The sequence below is a fragment of the Lycium ferocissimum genome, chromosome 10 (assembly GCF_029784015.1).
Source record: "Lycium ferocissimum isolate CSIRO_LF1 chromosome 10, AGI_CSIRO_Lferr_CH_V1, whole genome shotgun sequence".
NCBI lineage: Eukaryota > Viridiplantae > Streptophyta > Magnoliopsida > Solanales > Solanaceae > Lycium > Lycium ferocissimum.
The window spans coordinates 47334820-47357459 of record NC_081351.1 but is presented as its reverse complement, the minus strand read 5'-3'; the positions used below and the strand labels follow the sequence as shown (position 1 = coordinate 47357459).

The window sequence follows — 22640 nt, the reverse complement described above, 5'->3', positions numbered from 1 at the left end:
ATTCGGATGGTGTGTGTGCGAGTTGCGACTTTGTCTGGTATAATAGCCCTAACGGCTTCTGTACAGGTTTCAGTATGTATATATATACATGTATGTTCGTGCGATGCACCTTATATCTGTATGGATTTATGTATGTTAAACGGGGTAGCTATTTGGTATATCGGATCTGTTAGGTAGATACGTGTGGGTGTCCAAGTAGGACACCAGTCACGACTTAAATGGGGTTGAGGTGACGGGAGAATGTGAAAAGCTTACTCCCATCTGCTCTAAATTGTTTCTTTTGTACAGTTATTTAATCCTGATCTCTTTTTCTATACCAAGAAGTTGATTGATTTAATGAGGTAAAGACACATATTAATTAACCATAGTTGAGTGAGATAACTCTTTGTTCAAACACATGTCATGCATTTATTGGTTAGGTGTAAACACTCGGTGCGGGTATGTTTTTACCGCTAATAAGAGTCATATGACTGCATTTACCCTTCAATCTAGCCTCACGACAATACAACTACCGCATTCCACCCAATCTCTTTTTTTCCTCCGCTTTTGCTTCCAATTTTCAAACTTGTGAGAAGAGCAATTTGCTTGACAGTCAGTTCAATATCGAGTAACTCAAAAATTGAACATAAAATTAGATAGTAAATGGCTATATTTAAAGAAAAAGAACATTGTATAAAAAGTAAAAGTACAGAGCTAGTTAAGAAGAATGACATACCTGCTGAGGAGGGACTCCCCGGGAGTTCTCTCCTTGACTACACCCTCCTCGGCTGGGCTGTGAGGTGAGTAACTATATTCAACAATCATTTGCCAACATCGTTCCTAAGCCCTACTAAGTAAAGGGGGATGTGTTCAGTCCCAAGCATCTTCGTCAGTACTCCATCAACTTCTTCAATTGTTTGTTGTATTCAATGCAAACAACAGAAACTCTGATTTTGTATGAATTAACATTACATTCCTGTACATGGGGAAAAATACACTTGTAGGGAGTAGAGATTGGGTTGATTAAAAAAGACGAACATCATTCATCTAAGGAAATATGATCAATATTTATATAAATTACGTATAGAGTTACACTCAAGACCAACTCTATGCATATAAGTCAAGAGAGATTGCTTAATTAAAAAGAAAGAAACCGTATGTTAAAACATATTTTGTAGCAAAACTTACGGTTGCCAACACTATGAGGGGTATTTCATAATATAAAGAGTTAAGGTAAATATTCATATACAAATGCGTTCATCAATTTGTGCTGCAGAAAAACTACAGGATGCAAGATTATAATTGTAATAAACATGCCTAAGAGATCCCTTACAAGGAACTTCATTATATGAGTTTTCTCCATTCTCTCCAACCTCCAGATATAAACTAATATAACCACAGGCTGCCCGTGTTCTATTCTATCTTTCAATTTTGTTCTCTCTAGATAGATACAAATAAGTCATCCTAGAATTAAGCAATCTAAGATGATACACAAACTCCTAAAAGAAGAATAAAAAAGGAAGGAACAAAACACAATTATGTTAGCATTGAATACCATAAGACAACCTCAAAAAGTGGATTATTTCTTGAAAAAAAAAAAAACTTCAAAAGCAAAAAGAGTAAATTGTAAGACTACCACACATTATTTAGTGTACAATTGTCTACATTATCTCTACCTATTTACATGATTTACTTCCTCCAAGTATGGGAGTGTCTGTGTACCGTGAATTTTGAGCAAATAAGCCCTTATCAAACAATTATTTATTACTGTTTTTTATCTGTCACCATGGTGTCTTTGTTACATTTTATGGTACATTTGATTGTTACATTATATTTTTTATTCTTAGAATCCCTATTCAAAGACTTATCAAGAAAAGAAGCAGGAGAAAGGTAGACAAAAGAAGGGAAAACTAATCGGGGACACATATACTATAGCATGCTAAAATTTACTGAATACATAGAAAATCAAACCAAAAATCAGCAATAAAATGGTAACACAAATTGAACCCAACTACAAAAATCAACCACCAAGCTAACACACGCAATGCAAAGCAAACACAAAGAAAATCAGACTCCGAATCTTATTTTTGAAACAAAATTGGGGCACATGCAGCGCAATGCACCATATGATTGATTACATATGGCATAAATTCATTGGGGTTCATATCGCCAATACTATAAGGAATTCTTTGAGAACTTGTTGTGCATGTTTGAAAAAATAGAGGAAAATGAAAAGAAACACACGGAAAACCATTTGCAACCCATTTTCTTAGTATCTGTCAATTTACCGGCTCTTAAATAGTGAAGTCACAAAAAAGTCTAATAGAAACACCAAAAAAGAGAAGAACCAAATAGAGAAATCAGAAATATGGAGATAAAAACTGCTCAGGAATGGAAGTAGATAGGGGAATAAGAGCTCACCTGAGAACCGAGGGAAAAGAGGAAGAATGGGAAGAGAAATGAAAGGAAGTTCAAGAAAAAACATCGAAAACTAAAGTAACGTGTGTCTACCTACATTACACACGTACACATTCTTTAAACGGAAAAGGGCCAAAATTACCCCTGAACTTTGAAAAATAGTTCATCCATGCCCTTCGTTATACTTTAGGGCCAATTATACCCTTACCGTTATACTTTGGGCCAAATATGCCCTTGAGTATAACGGCGTGCCACGTGTCAGTCTCTCAGTGGCCAACTTATTTCCCCCTTATTTTTTCATCCGGATCAAATAAATATGGATCCGACCCGTTCAAATTAATACCCAACCCATCTGAAACATATCCAACCCAAATAAACATAAACCTAACCCATCAATAACGGATCTAACGCTACTCTCTCTCTCTCTCTCCAGAAAAGCATGGAGACCACTCTTCTCCAAATTCAACACTTTATGCTATATCAAGTCGTTCAATTGAAAAAGCCAAGAACTTTGCAATCAAGAACAATTTATTATCAGATTCTTTAAAGATTTATGGAAGTTATAATGAAATTATTGATGACCCTTTTGTTGATGCATGTATATGCCTTTACCTACTAGTTTTCACCTTCGTTGGGCAATTTTAGCTGGCACTTTTGGAAAAAAGAAGCATTTGTTGTTGGAAAAACAAGCGCTTTGAATGTTGAAGAGTTGGATAAGATTCTTGATGCTTGTGAGAAAAATGGGGTTCGGTTTATGGATGCTAGTATGTGGTATCATCATCAAGGCGGTAAATTAAAGGAGTTGCTTAGTGATCCTAAGCTATTTGGACAAGTCAAAGCAGTAAGTTTTAGTACTTTAGTCATAGTAGGCAAGGGGAAAGAGGAAGCATGTAGCAAAGAACGTGGACGACCGTCGTTCAACCAGGCAATCAATGGAGAACTAGTAATAATCATCGTGAATTCCGCAAGTTTGAAGACAAGGCGTTACTATCACTGTGTCTCGTAAATAGGAGAAGGCATTTCTTACAATAGCAATTGAAATACATACTACTGTCCTTTATTCAATTATATCTTTGTATTCTTTTCACTTCTTTTTCCCAAATCTCTTCACCGGTTTCTTTTCTGTCCTATTTTTGGTCTTTAGTCTTTGTGTAATTGAATTGATGATCAGTTAGAAGGGTGTTGTTCTTTGTTGTCACTGTTACCAGACTCCTTTTTGGACAAAGGAGAAAGTTTATGCTCAAATCTTGTTTTTTCTTTTTAAAAATAGTGTTTGATGCCTCCAAAGGAAATGTATGGTACTTATTCTCTGTAAATTCCAAGGGTTGAAGTTGTTGGGATTGAAATTCCCAGGTTTGAAGGTGTCAGGGAGATGCTAACAAAGCAAGCCTTGAATGACTATAAATAGAGGTGGTTTTATGGGTTCGGGATTTTAGTTCTTTTAAGGTATTGAGTTCTATATTTAGTAAATTGTACATAAGTCAATGGATTTTTTAAAGACAAATGTAGAGTTTGGACCAAAGTTATTGGGTTTGACTGAACTTGTAAGCTATAAGCCGATCCAAGAAAAATATACTAAACGCCACACAATAAAGTACTATTTATTTACTAATACAAAAGAGTATAAAAATATCGAGAGGAATTTCTCCTCCTGCTCTAGACCCCCAATGCCTAACCACTACATTGTGAATGTTATTGTTGTAAAGTGAAAGGAGAGATCTTCAAAAGTCCAAGACCTTTTCTTCCAAAAAAGAAAAAGTAGCAAGTCATTTGATGATTTACAAGCTTAATACTAGTATAGCAGAAACCTTTCACTCCTGGAGTGCTCATCTCGATCAAGGCAAAGGTCCATACAAACACTCTCTTACATATGGACATAATAAGCTGTTTTTATGTAATGAACATAAACATTTACATATGAAGTGGTTGGAAACCGAGGTCTATAGATTTATTCACGACATCGAGCACGAGTTGAGTGAGTCTGCTAAGTACGAGGCCATTGCTCTCGGTTTGCTTTTCAACACTTCAATAGCCTTAACCAAGCTAGCAAATTCTTGAATCATAAAAGCCTCTTGTGGCAACTCAGAACTTACTTCAACTACCTGAGGTTTCATGTTCCATCCGATATGAAGATCCACAAACTTAGCACCAGAAGTGAAGTTGAACGAAGCAGAATCCTCATCAAATGGGATAATAAAGTCATAGAGATAACACGTCCCGTTAGAGCCATAAATTTTCAAGTCCATTGTCTCGTGTGAAACAAACGAGCAGTAAAATGTAGCAACAGTTTCCTCTTTTTCCCAATATAAAGAGGCACAAGATGTCAAGATAACTCCAGCTGAGTTTCTTGCTACATTAGGCAGTGCAGTTACAGTTGTTGGCGGATTTTGGTTTATGGCCCACAATATCCCCCCAATGCAGTACCAGCCTGCGTCTCCTAGTGCCCCGAGGGCATCCAAGTCTGGCTTTACTCTGATGTTATTTTCAAGAAATTCTTGGCCGGGTGAACATGATGATGGTGTGGATCTCACCTAAAAAAAAAAAAAAAGGCACTTGTATAGGTTAGTTTAGATAATCATCAATAACATTTTTGGAACAAAACCTAAACACAAAAGGATTTTATAGAATCATGAATGAAGTCAAACATATCCTTATTTTATAGAAGCATATATCAGACTATCGGAATGCCATTGACCCCTTAATTTTCAAGCTACATAAAAGTGAAAATGCATAACGAAATGGTGCTGGAATAAGTTGGTAATAGCACGAAACTAAACCACCATAAACTAAGAACAGAGCTATTGTAAATTCCACAATTTGGTCATATCCTGGCATGCCTAGATGCTTATCTAGAGTGCATTCACAATTAGGTATAATAGTATTGTCTGATCCGTAAGGATAGGAAGAAACCGCTTCATGATCAACAAAAGCAAGTCATAAAAGGCCGTCGCGTTTGTAAATATATAATGAACTTTAAGCCACTGTGTTAAATAAGGTAATGGACCATAGAGTCAGTTCAAATTTTATGGAACCTAAATTAAACCATAACCTTGTCCAGATAAATGTACCAAACATCTAAAGTACAAAGGGGCTCTTGAACTACTAGTGACATTTCTAAACCAGACTAAATTCTTTTCCCTTTTAATATGCTGAACATCAGTCCTTTAGATCATCAAACTATCAAAAAGATGGGATGAACAAAGGACAATGGTAAAAAATAAATTCTATACTCAAAATATTATAATTTTGCCTTTCTTTATGCTTTGGAGCATTCATACTCTTGCCATAGCTAATTCATTTCGTATTTGTCCTTGATCCTAATGAAGATCCAACCTAGAGCATAAGGAAGGGTAACTCTAAACCGTCAAAAGCAAATAAATAAATCTGGACCTTTTTGCTAACGACAAGGATATGAATAACCTCAAAGTCTAACAAGCCTTACAATTAAGATATTTGTATAATGGAGGGTTAAAGTTTGAACCTTTTCCCCAGGAATTAAAGTACCCTATACTTAAATATTAGGCTTTTGTCTATGGCTAGGTTTGAACCTCTAACGTGTGCCTAACCCACACGTCACAAGCTAAGCTCTTACCACTAGACCAAAGCTCAGGGGGCCAAATACCCTAAATAGGACACAATTTGCTAACGATAAGGATATGAATAACCCTCAAGTATAACAGAGGTAAAACTAAGATATAGCGTAATTCTAAATTTGAACATTTTACTATGACTAAAGTACTAAAACTTCTTGCTTTGACTTGTCCAAATAGCTTAGGATCACTAAGCAACTCCTTTAATTTACCAGTTCTTGGATGATGATACCACATACTAGCATCCATAAACTGAACCCCATTTTTCTCACAAGCATCAAGAATCTTATCCAACTCTTCAACATTCAAAGCAGTTGGTTTTTCCAACAACAAATGCTTCTTTTTTCCAGCAGCTAAAATTGCCCAATGAAGGTGAAAACTAGTAGGTAAAGGCATATACACTGCATCAACAAAAGGGTCATCAATAATTTCATTATAACTTCCATAAATCTTTAAAGAATCTGATAATAAATTGTTCTTGATTGCAAAGTTCTTGGCTTTTTCAATTGAACGACTTGATATAGCATAAAGTGTTGAATTTGGAGAAGAGTGGTCTGCGTTTTTTTAGAGAGAGAGAGTAGCGTTAGATCTGTTATTGATGGGTTAGGTTTATGTTTATTTGGGTTGGATATGTTTCAGACGGGTTGGGTATTAATTTAATTGGGTCGGATCTGTATTTGTTTGACCCGGATGAAAAATAAGAGGGGAAATAAGTTGGCCACTGAGAGACCGACACGTGGCACGCCGTTATACTCAAGGGCATATTTTGCTCAAAGTATAACGGTAAGGGTATAATTGGCCCTAAAGTATAACGAAGGGCATGGATGAACTATTTTTCAAAGTTCAGGGTAATTTTGGCCCTTTTCCGTTCTTTAAAAGGTGAAAGAACCACCTAATTTACCATAACGCCCCTAATTTGAATGTTGTAATTACCGTTTTGCCCTTGGTCGTCCAAGGAACCTTCACTTATTAATAGGTTAAATTAAATTAAATATGCACCTTGGTAATTGAGTTTGAATGGGAGAATGATAATGAAGAAGGTTTAACAAGCAACATTATTTGCGGACACTGCAAGAATGTACAAAAATGCCAATAACTCTTTTGGCAATAAAAATAATATAATTGACAAAATTCAATATTTGGCCACAACTTAGTTTTATTGTTGGCATATATAATGAATCTTTTAAAAATAATTTTTTTGTTTCCAAACCATTTAATTTTGTTGCCACAATATTGACTATTGTTGCAAAAAGTACTTTTGGCAACAACAAAAAAGTTGTTGCACGTCATTGCAATAACAACCGTTGGGAAAAGTTTATGCAACAACAAAAAAATGTTGTTGCCAAAAGTACTTTTTGCAACAATAGTCTATCTATGGCAACAAAAATAATTTTATTGGCAAATGTCTTTTTTCTTGTAGTGAGAATTTCAAGTTGAAGTTGAAGTTGAAGTTTTGTTCAAAATGTCATAAACAAATATAATTTCAAATTAAAAACGTCAAATCAAAATTTTCAAATTTAAAGTCCAAATTGCTTCTAAGAGAACCTTTTAGGTTCTAAAAATGGTTCTACTGAAGAAAATAAAAAGAATTATGGCATTTGCATGAAGTCAATAATAACAAAATTCATCTAAAATAAAAAATAATAATCAGAGCATATGCATAATGTCATTTTCATAGAATTATATTTATTAAAATATTATTTTATAAGTTGAGACTTTTCACGCATTAAATTAAAGTAGGATAAATAAGCTTAAGAGGATTCCATACCGATATTATTAATATTGTGTAGCAAAACTATCTCAAATTTTGACATTATGTTCGATCTTTGACATTGATAAATTTCTATAAGGTTTATCTATATAAACAGATTTTATAATGAAATATTTTATGAACAAAAATAACATTTCACATATAGTGTAGCTAGATAAAATTAAGTGTGGACATGTATGTTCAATCATTAAAGTTAAATAAGCTTTTGTAGTAAATTCTATGAATATACTTTAAATACAATATATTTATCGGGAGAAGCGCACAAATACACGCTTTGGGGCCACCATTTAATTTATACTTGAAATTAAGAAGTGTTTTTTTATAAGTTTACCCGCTTTGAAATAAACTTCATACATGCACGGCTTGAAGTTGAATATTCGCATCGAATTTGGAATTTTTTTTTTCCGTATGAAGTGTAGCCTTGTGTGAAGGTCAAACATCAAAGAAATTTGCCTGAAGTTTGGTATGGCTTGCCAAAGCTAACTTCGGATATTTTTTTACTGAAGTTGTGGACTCGACGACAAAGCCAACTTCAGACATTTTTTACTAAAATTATGGCATTTGCAAAGCTTAACTTCAGATATTTTTGAATGAAATTGTGATTTTGGAAAACCAAACTTCAAATAACACTGCACTTTCGAAGTAAGAGGTGAACAAACATAGATAGATTTTGGTTCTGACATTACTAATTGGTTTTGAACATAAGTAACCATGCAAACTTGTCACACACGTGCCTGAAAACGCAATCAAAATCACAAGTTTAGAAGCAAGTTCGAAAGTATGTTTGAATGATTTAACATATCTCAAATCCCGCTGATTATATTCCCAAACGCACGCTCTAATGTCCAAATTAACAGTCAATCACTCTACATTCAATTGGAGTTATAAAGATTAGACTTGACCGAATTCTAAATTCCATCCTTTGTCATGAAATTAGGGTTCAAGCCTAGAATAGTGCTCGTCACAATATGGTTCAATCCCACGAATTCTAAGAATCGTCCTGTTACCCTTTTAAAGTAATTAGAAGCATAAAAAAAATGAAGTTCTTAGCCTTTGAAGAAATCCCCAAAATTCTCCGTCAATTAATCTTGGGTTGATTTTCAACAATCTATGAATTGGGATGATAATTTCGTGTTAATTTAATGTAATTCGACAATAGAATGATAAGGAACCACCTTGGATGATTGGGTACGAGTCTAGGCAGGAATAGCACTCAATAACTCGTCCAGAACGAAATAGGGTTACAATTTTAGAAATCCCGTATATATAAGTTTTGTTCTGACATACGGTCATCACATATGACCCATATATATGTTGGACATACAGTCCGTATGTTGGTCTTATGTCAACTCTTGAAGCCTACGAAGGTGGATATACGATGGATATATGGTGATATACGAGCCAACATCTCGACCCAGATTCTTCCAACTTTGTTTCTTTCTTTTCATTTCAACTTCCAATCTTTCTGAACACTTAATACACACTTAGATAATGACTTTCACACGTGAATACACATTAATTTTCAAGGTTCGGGTCTAACCACAAGCATTTAATTGAGTTCAAACCTAATCCGAATCTATGAGGTATCATCAAGTGGAAATTGATAAATTCATTCATCTAGATTATAGTAGAGAGTTCTGAAGCAATTATTAATTCCTATCATATTACCAAAAAAATGAGGCTTGATGATATAAAATATTATTGCGTTACAAGAATAAATATTGAACCATGAACGAAAAAAAACATGAGAGAAAAATATATTGATTAGTGATTGTGATACCCCTATTCTTGATGGGAGGGGACACCAAAGGCTTCTGCCCTTCCACCCCTCGGATACAGAGAGGGATTTGACAAGCTAATAGATGTAGGCTACATATGTGCAATGAGATATATCAGACATTCTGCCTAGTACATTGATGGGAACTAACTGGAGATGCACTAATATCCAAAACCTAAGCAAAGGACAATAAGAGTTTACTGTTCCATTTAACAAATAAAATCTAAAGAGCAAAAGTGAAACACATTTAGAAAAAATAGTATGGTGCAAAGCATACATGAGCACGTTAAGAACATGATATATAATGGCAAACCTATTGTTCTCTTGGCAATATTTCTCGTTGCGTGCAACCAATCACTTCTCCACTTTTTCAAGAATACATCTCCAACTAAAAGCTCCCACTTTAACCTTGTAAATATATGCCTCCATTTGCTCAAGCATATATGAAGGATCAATTACCCCTATAGCTGATAGCATTACTAATGTGCATATTAGAAAATTAAATAGATTTTTATTGTGAAAGAAATTTCTTTCGGCTAATAAATTATCCACAAATTACATCAGCAATGATTGAAGAAGTAGCATGAAAAATCCTAAAAGTAGAACCCAACAAAGAAGAAAGATAAAGACAAAAGGAGAAGAAGATATGTGCAAAATTGATAGACAAAGAAACATACCTGCTATGACAAAATAAATGCCAGCAACAACACTAAAATAGAGAGCGAAGAAAAAACCTGTAAAATTATACCAACCCCTGAAATTACATACTTAACCAAGAATGCAAGAACTTGACTTCGCCTTCTTGAAATACAGATGATGTGATTATCTAACAGAACAGAAAGAACAAGCAATCAACCTCCATTAAGTTTGAGAATGAATGGGGTGACTACTGGATTTGAAGACATTTTAAAACCAGAAAGCTAAAACACTTTGAAATGACTAAAAAACCCTCATATTCAACTTTAAGGAAAAAAACAGACATGTTAAAAGCGACTCTTCTAATATATAGAAAAGAAAACACTCCCTCCGCGCCAATTCGGTGGAAGGAGAATCTTAAAGTTAAAGTTATTTTTAATTATAAAAAGGTTATATTTATTTTGAGACAGATTAAAAAAAAAGTATACCACGTGCATTGGGAGTATATATATCAAAATCGGTTACAAAGTTGTATTTCTCGAGACTCAAAAGATAAGAAAGAAATACACCCAAACTAGTTATATATAGAAAGTGATCAAAGAGAGAGATACCAAAATCATGCCAGGATCTACTCGAAAACAGAAACTCAATAGTCACCTTGAACGGGGCATACCACCCCTACTCCGAACTAGCAGCTACACTTTCCTTCCTCCCTCTAACCACCTCTCTTTCCCAAATACTATTCCAAACACATCAATTTTCCTTGACAAATACTCATCAAGTGAAGATGACGATGATGACAACGACAAAAATAAATACCTTCAAATAATCAAAAAAGGAAATTCAGAATTAGAACCATCCGTTCATGACACTAGGGATGAAGGAACATCGGATAATTGGATTGAACGTAACTTTTCCTTGATACGTCTCACTGGTAAACACCCGTTTAACTCCGAACCACCTTTGGCTCGTCTCATGCACCATGGTTTTATCACACCTGTCCCACTTCATTACGTTCGTAACCATGGTCCGGTTCCTAAGGGTTCGTGGGGTGACTGGTCCGTGGAAGTTACTGGTCTGGTCAAACGCCCTATGAAATTCACAATGGATCAGTTGGTTAACGAGTTTCATCCAGGGAGTTGCCAGTTACACTTGTATGTGCTGGTAACCGAAGGAAAGAACAAAATATGGTTAAACAAACCATAGGTTTTAACTGGGGTACTGCTGCTGTTTCAACAACTGTATGGCGCGGAGTACCTCTCCGCGCCCTGTTGAAACAGTGCGGTGTTTATAGTAAGAAAAAAGGGGCGCTTAACGTTTGTTTCGAGGGTGCGGATGTGTTGCCAGGAGGTGGTGGCTCCAACTATGGTACGAGTATTAAGAAGGAATTTGCTATGGATCCGTCAAGAGATATAATTGTAGCATACATGCAGAATAGAGAAATGTTGGCACCGGACCATGGGTTTCCTGTAAGGATGATAATTCCAGGATTCATTGGTGGAAGAATGGTGAAATGGTTGAAGAGAATTGTGGTGACTACACAAGAATCAGAGAGCTATTATCATTACAAGGATAATAGAGTTCTCCCTCCCCATGTTGATGCTGAACTTGCTAACGCTGAAGGTACGTAATTCTGAATTAAGATACTTATGACTTCCCCTTTCCATTTACGTGACATACCTTTTTTTTTTTTTTTTTTTTTTTAAAAAAAAAAAAAAAGAATTGAGACAATTTTGTTTCTATTGTCTTTTAAAAAGAATAATTGTTACACATCCCGTTTTAATTTTAACTAGTAGCTTTTATAATCACCAAAATATTAGTACAAAAATGTTTATGGAATGTCTAAGTATACAAGTTTCACAAAATTTGTAATATATTTAAGGCCACAAGTTTAAATTTGTAGTCTCGCGAATATTATACATATTTAAGACGACAAGTTTAAATAATTTAATTTTCCTGAACTCTGACCTGTTACAACAGGTTCCTTGTCATTTAGAAAATTTGGTGTTTAGTTTCAGACTCGTCATCCTTGTTTCGTTCGTCATACTACTACTAATTTACAAGAATGGAGTGTGATGAATAGATGGAAGAAAATATTCAGATTCATGTCACTCTTAACTTTGAAGTCAACGCAATAATAGTAACCCATGTTGTGTACGTATACACACGATTGCCGATAACTTAATGAACCACCGCCATAAAAGAGGTAATTTTTTTATTTTTATAATCATTGGCTACAGTGATTCATCATTTGAAAGACGAGAGTATTGGCACAGAACCTTAAAGTTCGATTCTGTTTCCATCGTAGGTACTAGTGAATGAATAAAGAGAATAAATATACTTGAATACTTGGATAAATTCATTAAGGTTTAATGCCCTAATAATATATTCAACCGAATTTGGAATAAAATAAAAAGAGAGCCGATTATTTATGTGCAAATTGAGATACGGTGCTGTTCGAGCATATCCTCTTAATATCTCGTAGATGTTAATGTATTTAATACGAAAAGTTAAAGTATTTCCTTTTCTAGCCAGGATTGAGGTAAGTTATATATTATTGACATTTAGTAGTAGTTGAATTACCCCCCCCCCCCCCCCCCCCCCCCCCGCCAAAAAAAAAAAAAAAAGGCACTTAGTACTAGCATTATATTCGTAGCGGCTCGAAAAGTTTCATGCATTGGAAATGCTAAATCGTCTCTACAGTTATAGGTTATCTGTTAGCCTCCATTCATCTTTGATGATGTAATACTAAATTGGAGATTTTGTCCATTGGATAAATTATGCAGCATGGTGGTACAAGCCAGAATACATCATCAATGAGCTCAACATCAACTCTGTTATTACAACGCCTAGTCATCGAGAGATTTTCCCTATCAAAACGTGGACAACTCGCCATCCTTACATGTTGAGGGGCTACGCATATTCTGGTTAGTATATACTCCTCCATCCCATATTACTTGTCCACTTTCTTTTTTTAAAGTTATACTACTATTTCCATTCACTTTTATTTGTTCACTATTCTAAAAATAAATGATCACTTTTACTTGTCATTTTTAACATATCAAGAAAAATAATTTCATTTTTTCTGTTTTACCCATAGCATTAATTACTCATTTCAAATCATCTTTCAAATTCATTAAAAATATGCACCAATTAATATGGGTATCATGGTAAATTAAGCACTTTATTTATTATTTTTTAATGGTGTGTAAAGTCCATAATGAATAAGTAAAAGTGAACGGAGGGAATATATAACTTTGACCAACATTTTGAGACATATTCTTTATCGTATTGATATAAGAAGAATTGAAACTTGTATATATTACTTTTCGTTTAGTTTTTTAACTAATTATAATTTAAAATATTGAGTTGATCTAATCTAATTTAACTCTGAAAATCAGTCAACTTGGCTCTCAAAAAGTGAAACAGTGCAACTAATATGGGACAAAGGGAATATCCACTAAAAGATTAAAATTAATTACGAACTTCATTGATAATTTCGAATTGTGAGAATTCATAGCTAAATAGAATTAGCTGCGAATTTTATGGCTTAACTATATTTGTTCGGTCGAGTCTATTTTCTATTCTCTCTGTTCTAATTTATGTGGCACACTATTCTTTTTAGCTGTCCCAAAAAGAATGTCACCTTTTTATATCTAGAGACAATTTAACAATATAAGATGATTTACGGCCACATAAATATTTAAGACTTATTTTGAATCACTAACTTTAAAATCTGCATTTCTCCTTTAAACTCATGTCAAGTCAAATAATGTCAAGTAAATTAGAATGGAGGATTAATATTTTTATAAGCAGTGACTATCATTTTCTCTTATGTTTCTTTGTGCAAAATTTAAAAGGATTTTTCTTCTTATTTTCCCTTTGCTCAAAATGTAAAAGGTGGAGGGAACAAAGTAACACGTGTAGAAGTGACAATGGATGGAGGAGACACGTGGCGTGTGTGCACACTGGATCACTCAGAGAAGCCCACAAAGTATGGCAAGTATTGGTGCTGGTGCTTTTGGTCACTTGAAGTTGAGGTGCTTGACTTGCTTAGTGCCAAAGAAATTGCTGTGAGAGCTTGGGATGAGACCCTCAACACCCAACCCGAGAACCTTATTTGGAATGTCATGGTATGTTCACATGTCCGTCCTTTACTTTTTAATTTAACAATGAGTTTAACTTATGTTCTCTAATTTATATTATCTGATCATCAAATTATTATCCAACGATGTTTTTTGTTTTTTTGAGCTTTTGACATATTTGACTGTTCAGTAAAAAATAATTACAGTTGCTCACTGATATATAGAAAATATACTCACTCTGTTTCAATTTATTTGTATTAGTTTGACAAAGCGCAAAGTTTAAGAAATAAAAAGATTTTTTAGTTTTGTGATCCTAAATCATGTGATCTTTAAATCGTGTGATCTCAAACTTCCCATGTAAAATATTAGAATTGGAAAACTAACTAAATATAGAAAGAGACACTCTTTTTGAAACAGATCAAAAAGAAAACTAAGACACTTAAATTAGGACAGAGGGAGCTACTATATATATATAGAACAATTAATATGCATTAATTATACATATGCCAACTATTCCTGTATTATTTCGTTAGACGGTTATACAAGGTAGAAATCTTTTTTTTTTTCTTTTTCTAAAACTTACTAGTATGTATAATTTGATCTTTTTACAATCAACCCGCAACACAACCTATCTTAGATATGTCAATACATCCTCCAAAGCATGGCCAAAGCCCATTGTAGACAACCATCTTTTTTTTTTTTTTTTGCACGGATTATCCTTCTTTTGGGGTGATCTTTAGATTTTGGCCCTCATATTTGTGGTCTTTAAGTTTTGTCCTTAGCGTAGAAATCCTGAGGTGTGGATTACCCTTCTTTTGGGGGTGGTCTTTAGATTTTGGCCCTCATAATTGTAGTCTTTAAGTTTTGCCCTCCGCGTAGAAATCTTGAGGTTCTGGGTTTGAACTCCCGCTCAGGCATAAAAATAAAAAATAATTTCGCAAGGCAAGACTTGAGAAAGTTATGCCGGAGCCGACATACACACGCTTAAGGCATGACTAAAGTTATGCCGGATCCGGCAGAATTTTTTGCTAGAATTTTAGTTGTGCCTTATGGGGTAGAATCTTTCCTTAAGGCATAGACTTTGCCTTAAGGAAAAGTTCCGCTTTCGAATCTTTCCTTAAGGCATAGTTTAGTTATGCCTTATGAGGCAGACTCTTAGTTAAGGCAAAACTAAAAGTATGCCCCAGAAGGCGGAACTTTTCTTAAAGCATAACTAAAAGTTTGTCTTACAAAATAAAAAAATAAAATATATGCCTTAAGGAAAAGTCTGCCCCCTCCGGCAGACTTTAGTTATGCCTTAAGCGCGCTTATGCCGGCTCTGGCATAAATTTCCCCAAGCCTTGCCTTGCGAAATTATTTTTTTACTTTTATGCCGGAGCGGAGGTTCGAACCAAGAACCTCAGGGTTTCTACGCGAACCTCAAAGTTTCTACGTGAAGGGCAAAAATTAAAGACCAGCAATTTAAGGGGGAACAATTAAAGACCACCCAAAAAGAAGGGCAATCCTGCGAATTGCCATCTGGCGACATATTTTACCTTTGGGCATTGCACCACCTAATTCGGATAAAAGAGTTGTATTCCCATAGTGAATAAGATTTCCTTAATTATATCATCCAAAAATGATATGCAAATTTCAAATTTTCTAATATATTGCAATTGTCAGGGAATGATGAACAACTGCTGGTTTCGAGTGAAGACCAATGTGGGCAAACCTCCCAAAGGAGAGATTGGTATAATGTTTGAGCACCCGACCCAACCTGGAAACAAAACCGGTGGGTGGATGAGAAACCGGAGAGGCTCAATATAAACATTACTAAAGGAGAGTGTCTCATCTCGCTTACGGGTTCACGTAAATTCAAAAGCTTTTATCCGATTAGTGTATGTAATAAGAAATCTATTAAGTATCTATATTAACTTAAGATCATTATAAAAACTCATAAACTTCAAATATTGAATCCGCCTCCATGCTTAACATATCATGGACATATATCTCAGTACATATCATTTATGCCCATTTGTAATGTTAGTCGTCGTAGTGCTGTACACAAATGCTTAACATTTGCTTATGTATCAAAAGGAGTACAAGCTCTTACAATAGCTGCTGCTATTTGGATGATGATACGGTAATTAACAACACAAAATTAGTTACCAAAATATTTTAAGCCACGGCAAAGAAATTGTAGTCAACTTAATTAAGATAGTACAAAACAGAAAGATAACAATATGCTCTAGTACTTTACATAGATTTGAATATTTAAAACACATTCACGACCTCTGCTTCAAAACTCCTGAGTGAGAAGGAGCTTGATATATGGCCACATGCCAAGAAGTTACCTTCAAATACATCATACATTTTCAAAGTTTTCTTCACAGGATGGTGCAAGAACAAGAAATCGTTACGCCACAAGAACAATATCTCTCCATCTTCCAAAACTTTCAACAGATAAATCATTTCATTGCACAACCAATCGTTGCATTCGGGAATTATGTCTATAACAATATCTTTAACCCATGAACTAGCAACTCCGTATTCTTTCATCACCCATACCTCAAATTGATCATCTGCATTATTATAACACATACAAAGACAACGTCCCAACACTCCCAAACTTCGTAAATTCGGATGACTATCCTCACTATAACCTGGAGCCGCGGGAAATGATTTAAACAACTCATTTTCCAAACCAAACGAACATATTAACTCATTTCTGTCAGTATCATAAACCAACCAATGAATCTTTCCATAAAGGTTCACCCCATATGCCCTGCATCCAAAGCAGAACATGACATGTCCTGCACTTGTCCAACACCCTTTGCCAATTGTGTAAACTTGACCTTCAGACTTGTAATAACGAGAACCATTATCATCATCAATAACTTCCTCTTGGTAAATTCTAACCACTTTGTACTCAAATGTAACAGGATCGAAACCGAAGCCATACGTGAGTAAATTTGGCCACTTTCTTACCCCTTGTGCTTCTGGAAGAATGATATATTCTCTGGTTCTTGAATTAAGGATGTAAATAGTATCAACATCATTGGAGAAGTTATTAAAACAAACGAAACCATGAACTGATCCAACTAGAAACAGGAAAGTAAAGTTGCAGGTCAAGGTCAGCGTTTGGATCATGACAAATTTCATAAATACCTTGATCATGGCTATCTACGAATTTCAAGAACTTTAAGGTATTGGTCCGAGAAATTGTCCTAATAGAGTAACATTGGTTAATGATGATGCTAGATGGAGATCTTGAGTGTAATATTTTTGAAAATTCTGACTCTAAGGTTAATTTATGAAACGCTTTGGAAACACTTTTGACATATAACACAGTGGTGGGAGGTAATCTTGAAAGAATTTCCAACAAGATTGGGGGTGGAAGATCCACAAGATATGTTTCTTCATCATTCATTTCCAATGCTTTGGATGATGGATTTAGAAATCTTTAGGTATTTAACTTTTTATAGGCTTTATTGTAGCAAGTGGCTTGCTAAGGTATAAATGTTTTTTTGTAACTTTGTTAGCTGAACTGTTCAACAATTTGGACGAAAATTCCAATCTTATTTGTTTGTCGGTCAAACCTATCGCTTTCAAGACCAAAGTCCAAAGGTTAATTGCCAACATAACAAAGAGTAAGACGCAAGAATACTAGAGATTTTGGGTTCTTATTTGTATTTATTTTCCTTGTATGGATGAAGTAATTGCTTACAATCTAAGAGCTCGTTGATTTAATAGATTAAAAGTAGTTGATAAGGATCAAATGTTAATACTTCATGTGATAGTAATTATTCATTTGAATACAAATGCTGAAACTATTGTGAAGATCTTGAAATGCCAACGCAGGTTCTGGAGGTTGATGCTAAGATGGTCACTCAACTACTAACAGTCATCATCTCAGAAAGTCACCTTTCTTCTCAAAACCTCGCTCAAGAGTTTTGACATAGATGCTGTGAATGTCAAATGCTTGTAGTGTACTAGAGTATATTGTTACCATTCTGTTTTATTTCTTAATTTTGGTGACGGCCTTTGGATTAAAGAATTTTGGTTAGTAAGTTAGTGTGGATAACCAAATAGAGGGAGCGCTAAGAGTTTGTTTTCCTCTTCGATTTGTAAACAATTACATGAAATGGAAAAGGTTACTCTATACATTTGTGCACACAGGAATACTATACTATCATTACAGGAGATGCATGGGAAAAAAGTGTGTTTACTAAATATGCACACACCATTGGAGGTAGACGATTGTTGAAAAAGTCATGGTACAGTGTGTAGAGGAAACAAATGTAAACTCTGAGCCTTTTTGGATTTGGATTGCAAATAGAAGTTAAGGAATCAACATACTCTTCTTAATTACTATATATAATAACTACTACTACTTAATTAAAATGCACCACCTTGACTAGAGTTTACACCAAAGACCATTTCTTCATTCTTCACGCGTACTCTCTGGAGAACTCTATTTAGACAAATAAGTAACTAGCCAAAAAGACTTTTATCTTAAACTTTTCACCATGGCAAAACCTACAATATTTTTGCACGTCACACATCTTTTTCTTTCATTTTCAGGGGTACTTCACAATGTTACTGCAGTAGCAGTAGTTGAAGATGATATTAGGTGTTTACAGGGACTAAAGAACTCGTTAACGGATCCTAATGGATATTTGAATTCGTGGAACTTCTTAAACTACTCGACAGGTTTATCTGTAAGTTCGTTGGTGTCAATTGCTGGAACGACCGCGAGAACCGGGTTCTTGGCCTCACACTTCCAAGCATGGATCTCAGTGGACAGCTCCCAGATGCCTTAAAATATTGTTCTTATGTCACTACCCTTGATCTCTCTGGTAACAGGTTCTCCGGTCCCATTCCCTCGGAAATTTGTAGTTGGATTCCTTTTTTAGTATCTCTCGACTTGTCCAACAACAGGTTTTCCGGCTCTATACCTGCTGAACTTGGAAACTGCACCTACCTGAACAAGTTAATGCTCAATAACAACAAACTCTCTGGAAATATTCCACCAGCAATCTCTTGTTTAAGAAGGCTCAAGGTGCTCTCCTTGGCTAACAATAATCTCTCTGGTAGCATACCACCATTTTCGGGATTGTCTGACTTTGAATTTAGAGGAAACAGACATTTATGTGGTGGGCCATTAGCCAAATGTGGTTGAAGATGGTAATGTTGAATATTTCTCCGAAGTGTTGAACAATTCAGCTAGTACAGTTGTAAAAAATATTTATATATTGCGCTTATGAATTTGACCAGAGAAATGTCATCTGGAAATTAACTAATCCCACCAAGCCACTTGCTATAATAAATGCTATAAAAGTAAAGTAGCCAAGAAATCCAAACTCCAAAGAGGTGTAAGAAATGAGTGGTGAAGCAACATCTCTGGTGGATCTTCCATCCCCAATCTTGTTGGACATTTTCTCGAGATTACCCCCCACCACTCTCTTATATGTCAAAAGCGTCTGCAAAACTTTTCAAGAATTAACCTTAGAGTCCGAATTTTCAAATTTATTACACTCAACATCTCCAGCCGGCATCATCATCAACCAATTCGTGGATACCACTGAAGATAACACTTTAAAGTTCTTGAAATTCGTTGATAACACTGAAGATCAGGGTACTTGTTCATATTGCCACGATCCAAATGTTGACCTTGATCTTCAACTTTACTTTCCTGTTTCTCCGTTTGAGCTGGTCAGATCAGTTCATGGTTTCGTTTGTTTTAATTACTTCCTTGATTATGTTGATACTATTTACATCCTCAATCCGAGAACCAGAGAGTATATTCTCCTTCCAGAGGCAGAAGGGTCTAGAGAATGGCCCAATGATGTCACTTATGGCTTCGGTTTCAATCCTGTTACATTCGAATACAAAGTGGTTAGAATTTACCAAGAGGAAATTTTTGATGATGATACTAGTTATTACAAGTCTGAAGGTCAAGTCTACACAATTGGCAAAGGGCATTGGAGAAGTGCAGGACATGTCATGTTCTCTTTCATGCCATATGGGGTGAACCTCTACGTAAAGATTCATTGGTTGGTTTATGATGCTAATGGAAATGAGTTGATATGTTCGTTTAATTTGGAGAATGAATTGTTTGAATCATTCCCCACGGCTCCAGTGTACACTGAGGAAAGGTATCGAAATTTGCGAAGTTTGGGAGTTTTTGGACGTAGTCTTTGCGTGTGTGATAATTATGCAGATACTCATTTTGAGGTATGGGTTATGAAAGATTACGGAGTTTCTAGTTCATGGGTTAAAGAGATTGTCATAAACATTTCTCCAGAATGCAACAATTGGTTGGGCAATGAAATGATTTATTTGTTGAAAGTGTTGGAAGATGGAGAGGTGTTGTTCTTGTGGCGCGACTGGCGTGATGATTTCTTGTTCTTGCACCATCCTGTGAAGAATATTTCGGAAAAGCTTGATGTATGTGGAGGGAACATCTTAGCATGTATCCATGTATCAAGCTCCTTCTCTCTCAAGAGCTTTGAAGCAGAGGTTGTAAATATCTTTTAGAATGTCAAATGCATGTATTGTACTAAAGTATATTCTTACCATTCTGTTTTATTTCTTAATTTTGGTGACTGCCTCTGGATTAAAGAATCTTGGTTAGTAAGTTTCTCTTTAGAAAATGTTTACACTTCAATGGAGGTTGACGATTGTTGCTAGGCCGAAAAAGTCATGGTAGAGTGCTCTGTAGAGGGGAAAAAAGGTAAACTGACAATATTTATCATGTAATATGAAAGAGTAGAAAACTATAGAAAACAAATTAGGACACAAGTGGAGATGGAAATAGTTAGAACAAGATGTACAGATTTTGGATTGCCAATACAAGTTAAAGGAGTCAACATACTCTTGTTAACTGCACTCTAAATAAAATGCAACACCTTGACTGGACTTCCACACCAAAGACCTTTTCTTCATTCTTCTCGCGTCTTCTCATTTAACTCTATTTAGACTGATTCTCCCATTTGGTTCATGAATCACTTAAGTCTACAATATTTTTGCTCGTCACATACTCCTTTTTCTTTCATTTTCAGTGGTACTTCACAATGTTAATGCAGCAGTAGTTGAAGATGATATTAGGTGCTTATGGGGATTGCAGGACTCATTAATGGATCCTAATGGAAATTTGACTTCTCGGAACTTCTTATACTATTCGATTGGGTTTATCTGCAAGTTTGTTGGTGTCAATTGCTGGAACGACCACGAGACACCAACAAACTGACCTATTAATCTAAACAGACTATACTATTTGAAACTCCAACAAGCTGATGAATATTTTGTGTTATATATAAACATTTTTTAACCATGTGTAGTACAGTTAGTGAAAAGAATTACGTACTAATTCTTTGGCAGCATTACATAACTAGACAACAAAAGATCAGTTCATCCAGGCCTTCATTGCACAGAGAACAAAAGCCCACCAACCCTCAACATATCTTGTTGGCTCCAATTGTATATAGGGACATATTCCTGTTCTTGTACTATAATAGGCTCGGTAGCACAAGAATCTGCACCTTCTTCTTCAGCTTGTTGTTGGTTGTTCCTCTCTGTCCATGCATCGGTGCACCAAATAGCAATCTGCTGCTCAATTTCAGGTGTATATCCCATCCCTATCCCACTCTCATCAGTATCAGACATAAAAAACTCTTCAACTTGATACATCCTCGCGGCTTCTGATCCTGTTTGCACCCTTCTCTCAATCAGCTTCTCTGCAGATTCCAAAGAAGAAGACGTGGTTTGTGGCTTCTTCTTGATGGCACAAAGAACCCAATCTCTACGCTCCTCATCATTAAACTTGTTACACATCGCATCAGTAATAACATCAGAGAGTTGATATTCCTTCATCAACCAATTCCCATATAATTCAGCATTACAATTCTTGTTCTCGTAAGTGATGCTCTTCTTGTAGCCAATCACCTGCCCTCCATTCTTTCAAACACGTTTTGCCTTGTCTTGCTGTTTCCAACGGCCAATGTTTCCCACATTGCGGTTATACATGGTCTTGTTTTTCTTCTTCAACTTCGTGATGAAGAAGCGATACCGACTGCAATCGTTGTCCCCGTCATCATTACCACATGGTACTCCATGACTGTAAATCTCCCATGGTTCTTGTTTGCCGTACACATCCACGTTAGTGGTGAGGAATCCAGCATCATGTATCTCCTGTCCAGCAATGAATCTCAACAAGAAAGTAAGTCCTTCTGCATCTGTCGGACGAAAACGGAAACCCTCTTTAAAATTCTCCATGCTTTTATTTTTTTATGAAACTAGAACAAGAATATGAAAAGAAGGTCTAAGGAGGTAAGAATATATAGACAAATTTTCAGGTTTTCTGAGTCAGTCTTAGGAAATTAAGCCCAAAGCAACACTTATGA

At 35.4% G+C, this 22640-nt stretch overlaps 1 protein-coding gene and 3 pseudogenes across 1 annotated transcript; 2 read left to right on the top strand and 2 right to left on the bottom strand.

Annotated features, from left to right (window-relative positions):
- Positions 1-3970: 3970 nt before the first annotated feature.
- Positions 3971-10012, bottom strand: LOC132034969 (uncharacterized oxidoreductase At4g09670-like; annotated as a pseudogene).
- Positions 10013-10716: 704 nt separating this feature from the next.
- Positions 10717-16210, top strand: LOC132034111 (nitrate reductase [NADH] 1-like; annotated as a pseudogene).
- Positions 16211-16509: 299 nt separating this feature from the next.
- Positions 16510-17734, bottom strand: LOC132034113 (F-box/kelch-repeat protein At3g06240-like; annotated as a pseudogene).
- LOC132034112 (F-box protein At3g07870-like) lies at positions 17707-20899 on the top strand. Its single transcript, XM_059424364.1, has one exon. It carries the CDS (start codon positions 19618-19620, stop codon positions 20773-20775), a length of 1158 nt encoding a protein of 385 aa, XP_059280347.1. The 5' UTR covers positions 17707-19617; the 3' UTR covers positions 20776-20899.
- Positions 20900-22640: the final 1741 nt, after the last annotated feature.

Bases quoted from the DNA above. Each gene is read 5' to 3' on its own strand.
- LOC132034112 (XM_059424364.1), top strand. From the start codon at position 19,618: ATGAGTGGTGAAGCAACATCTCTGGTGGATCTTCCATCCCCAATCTTG.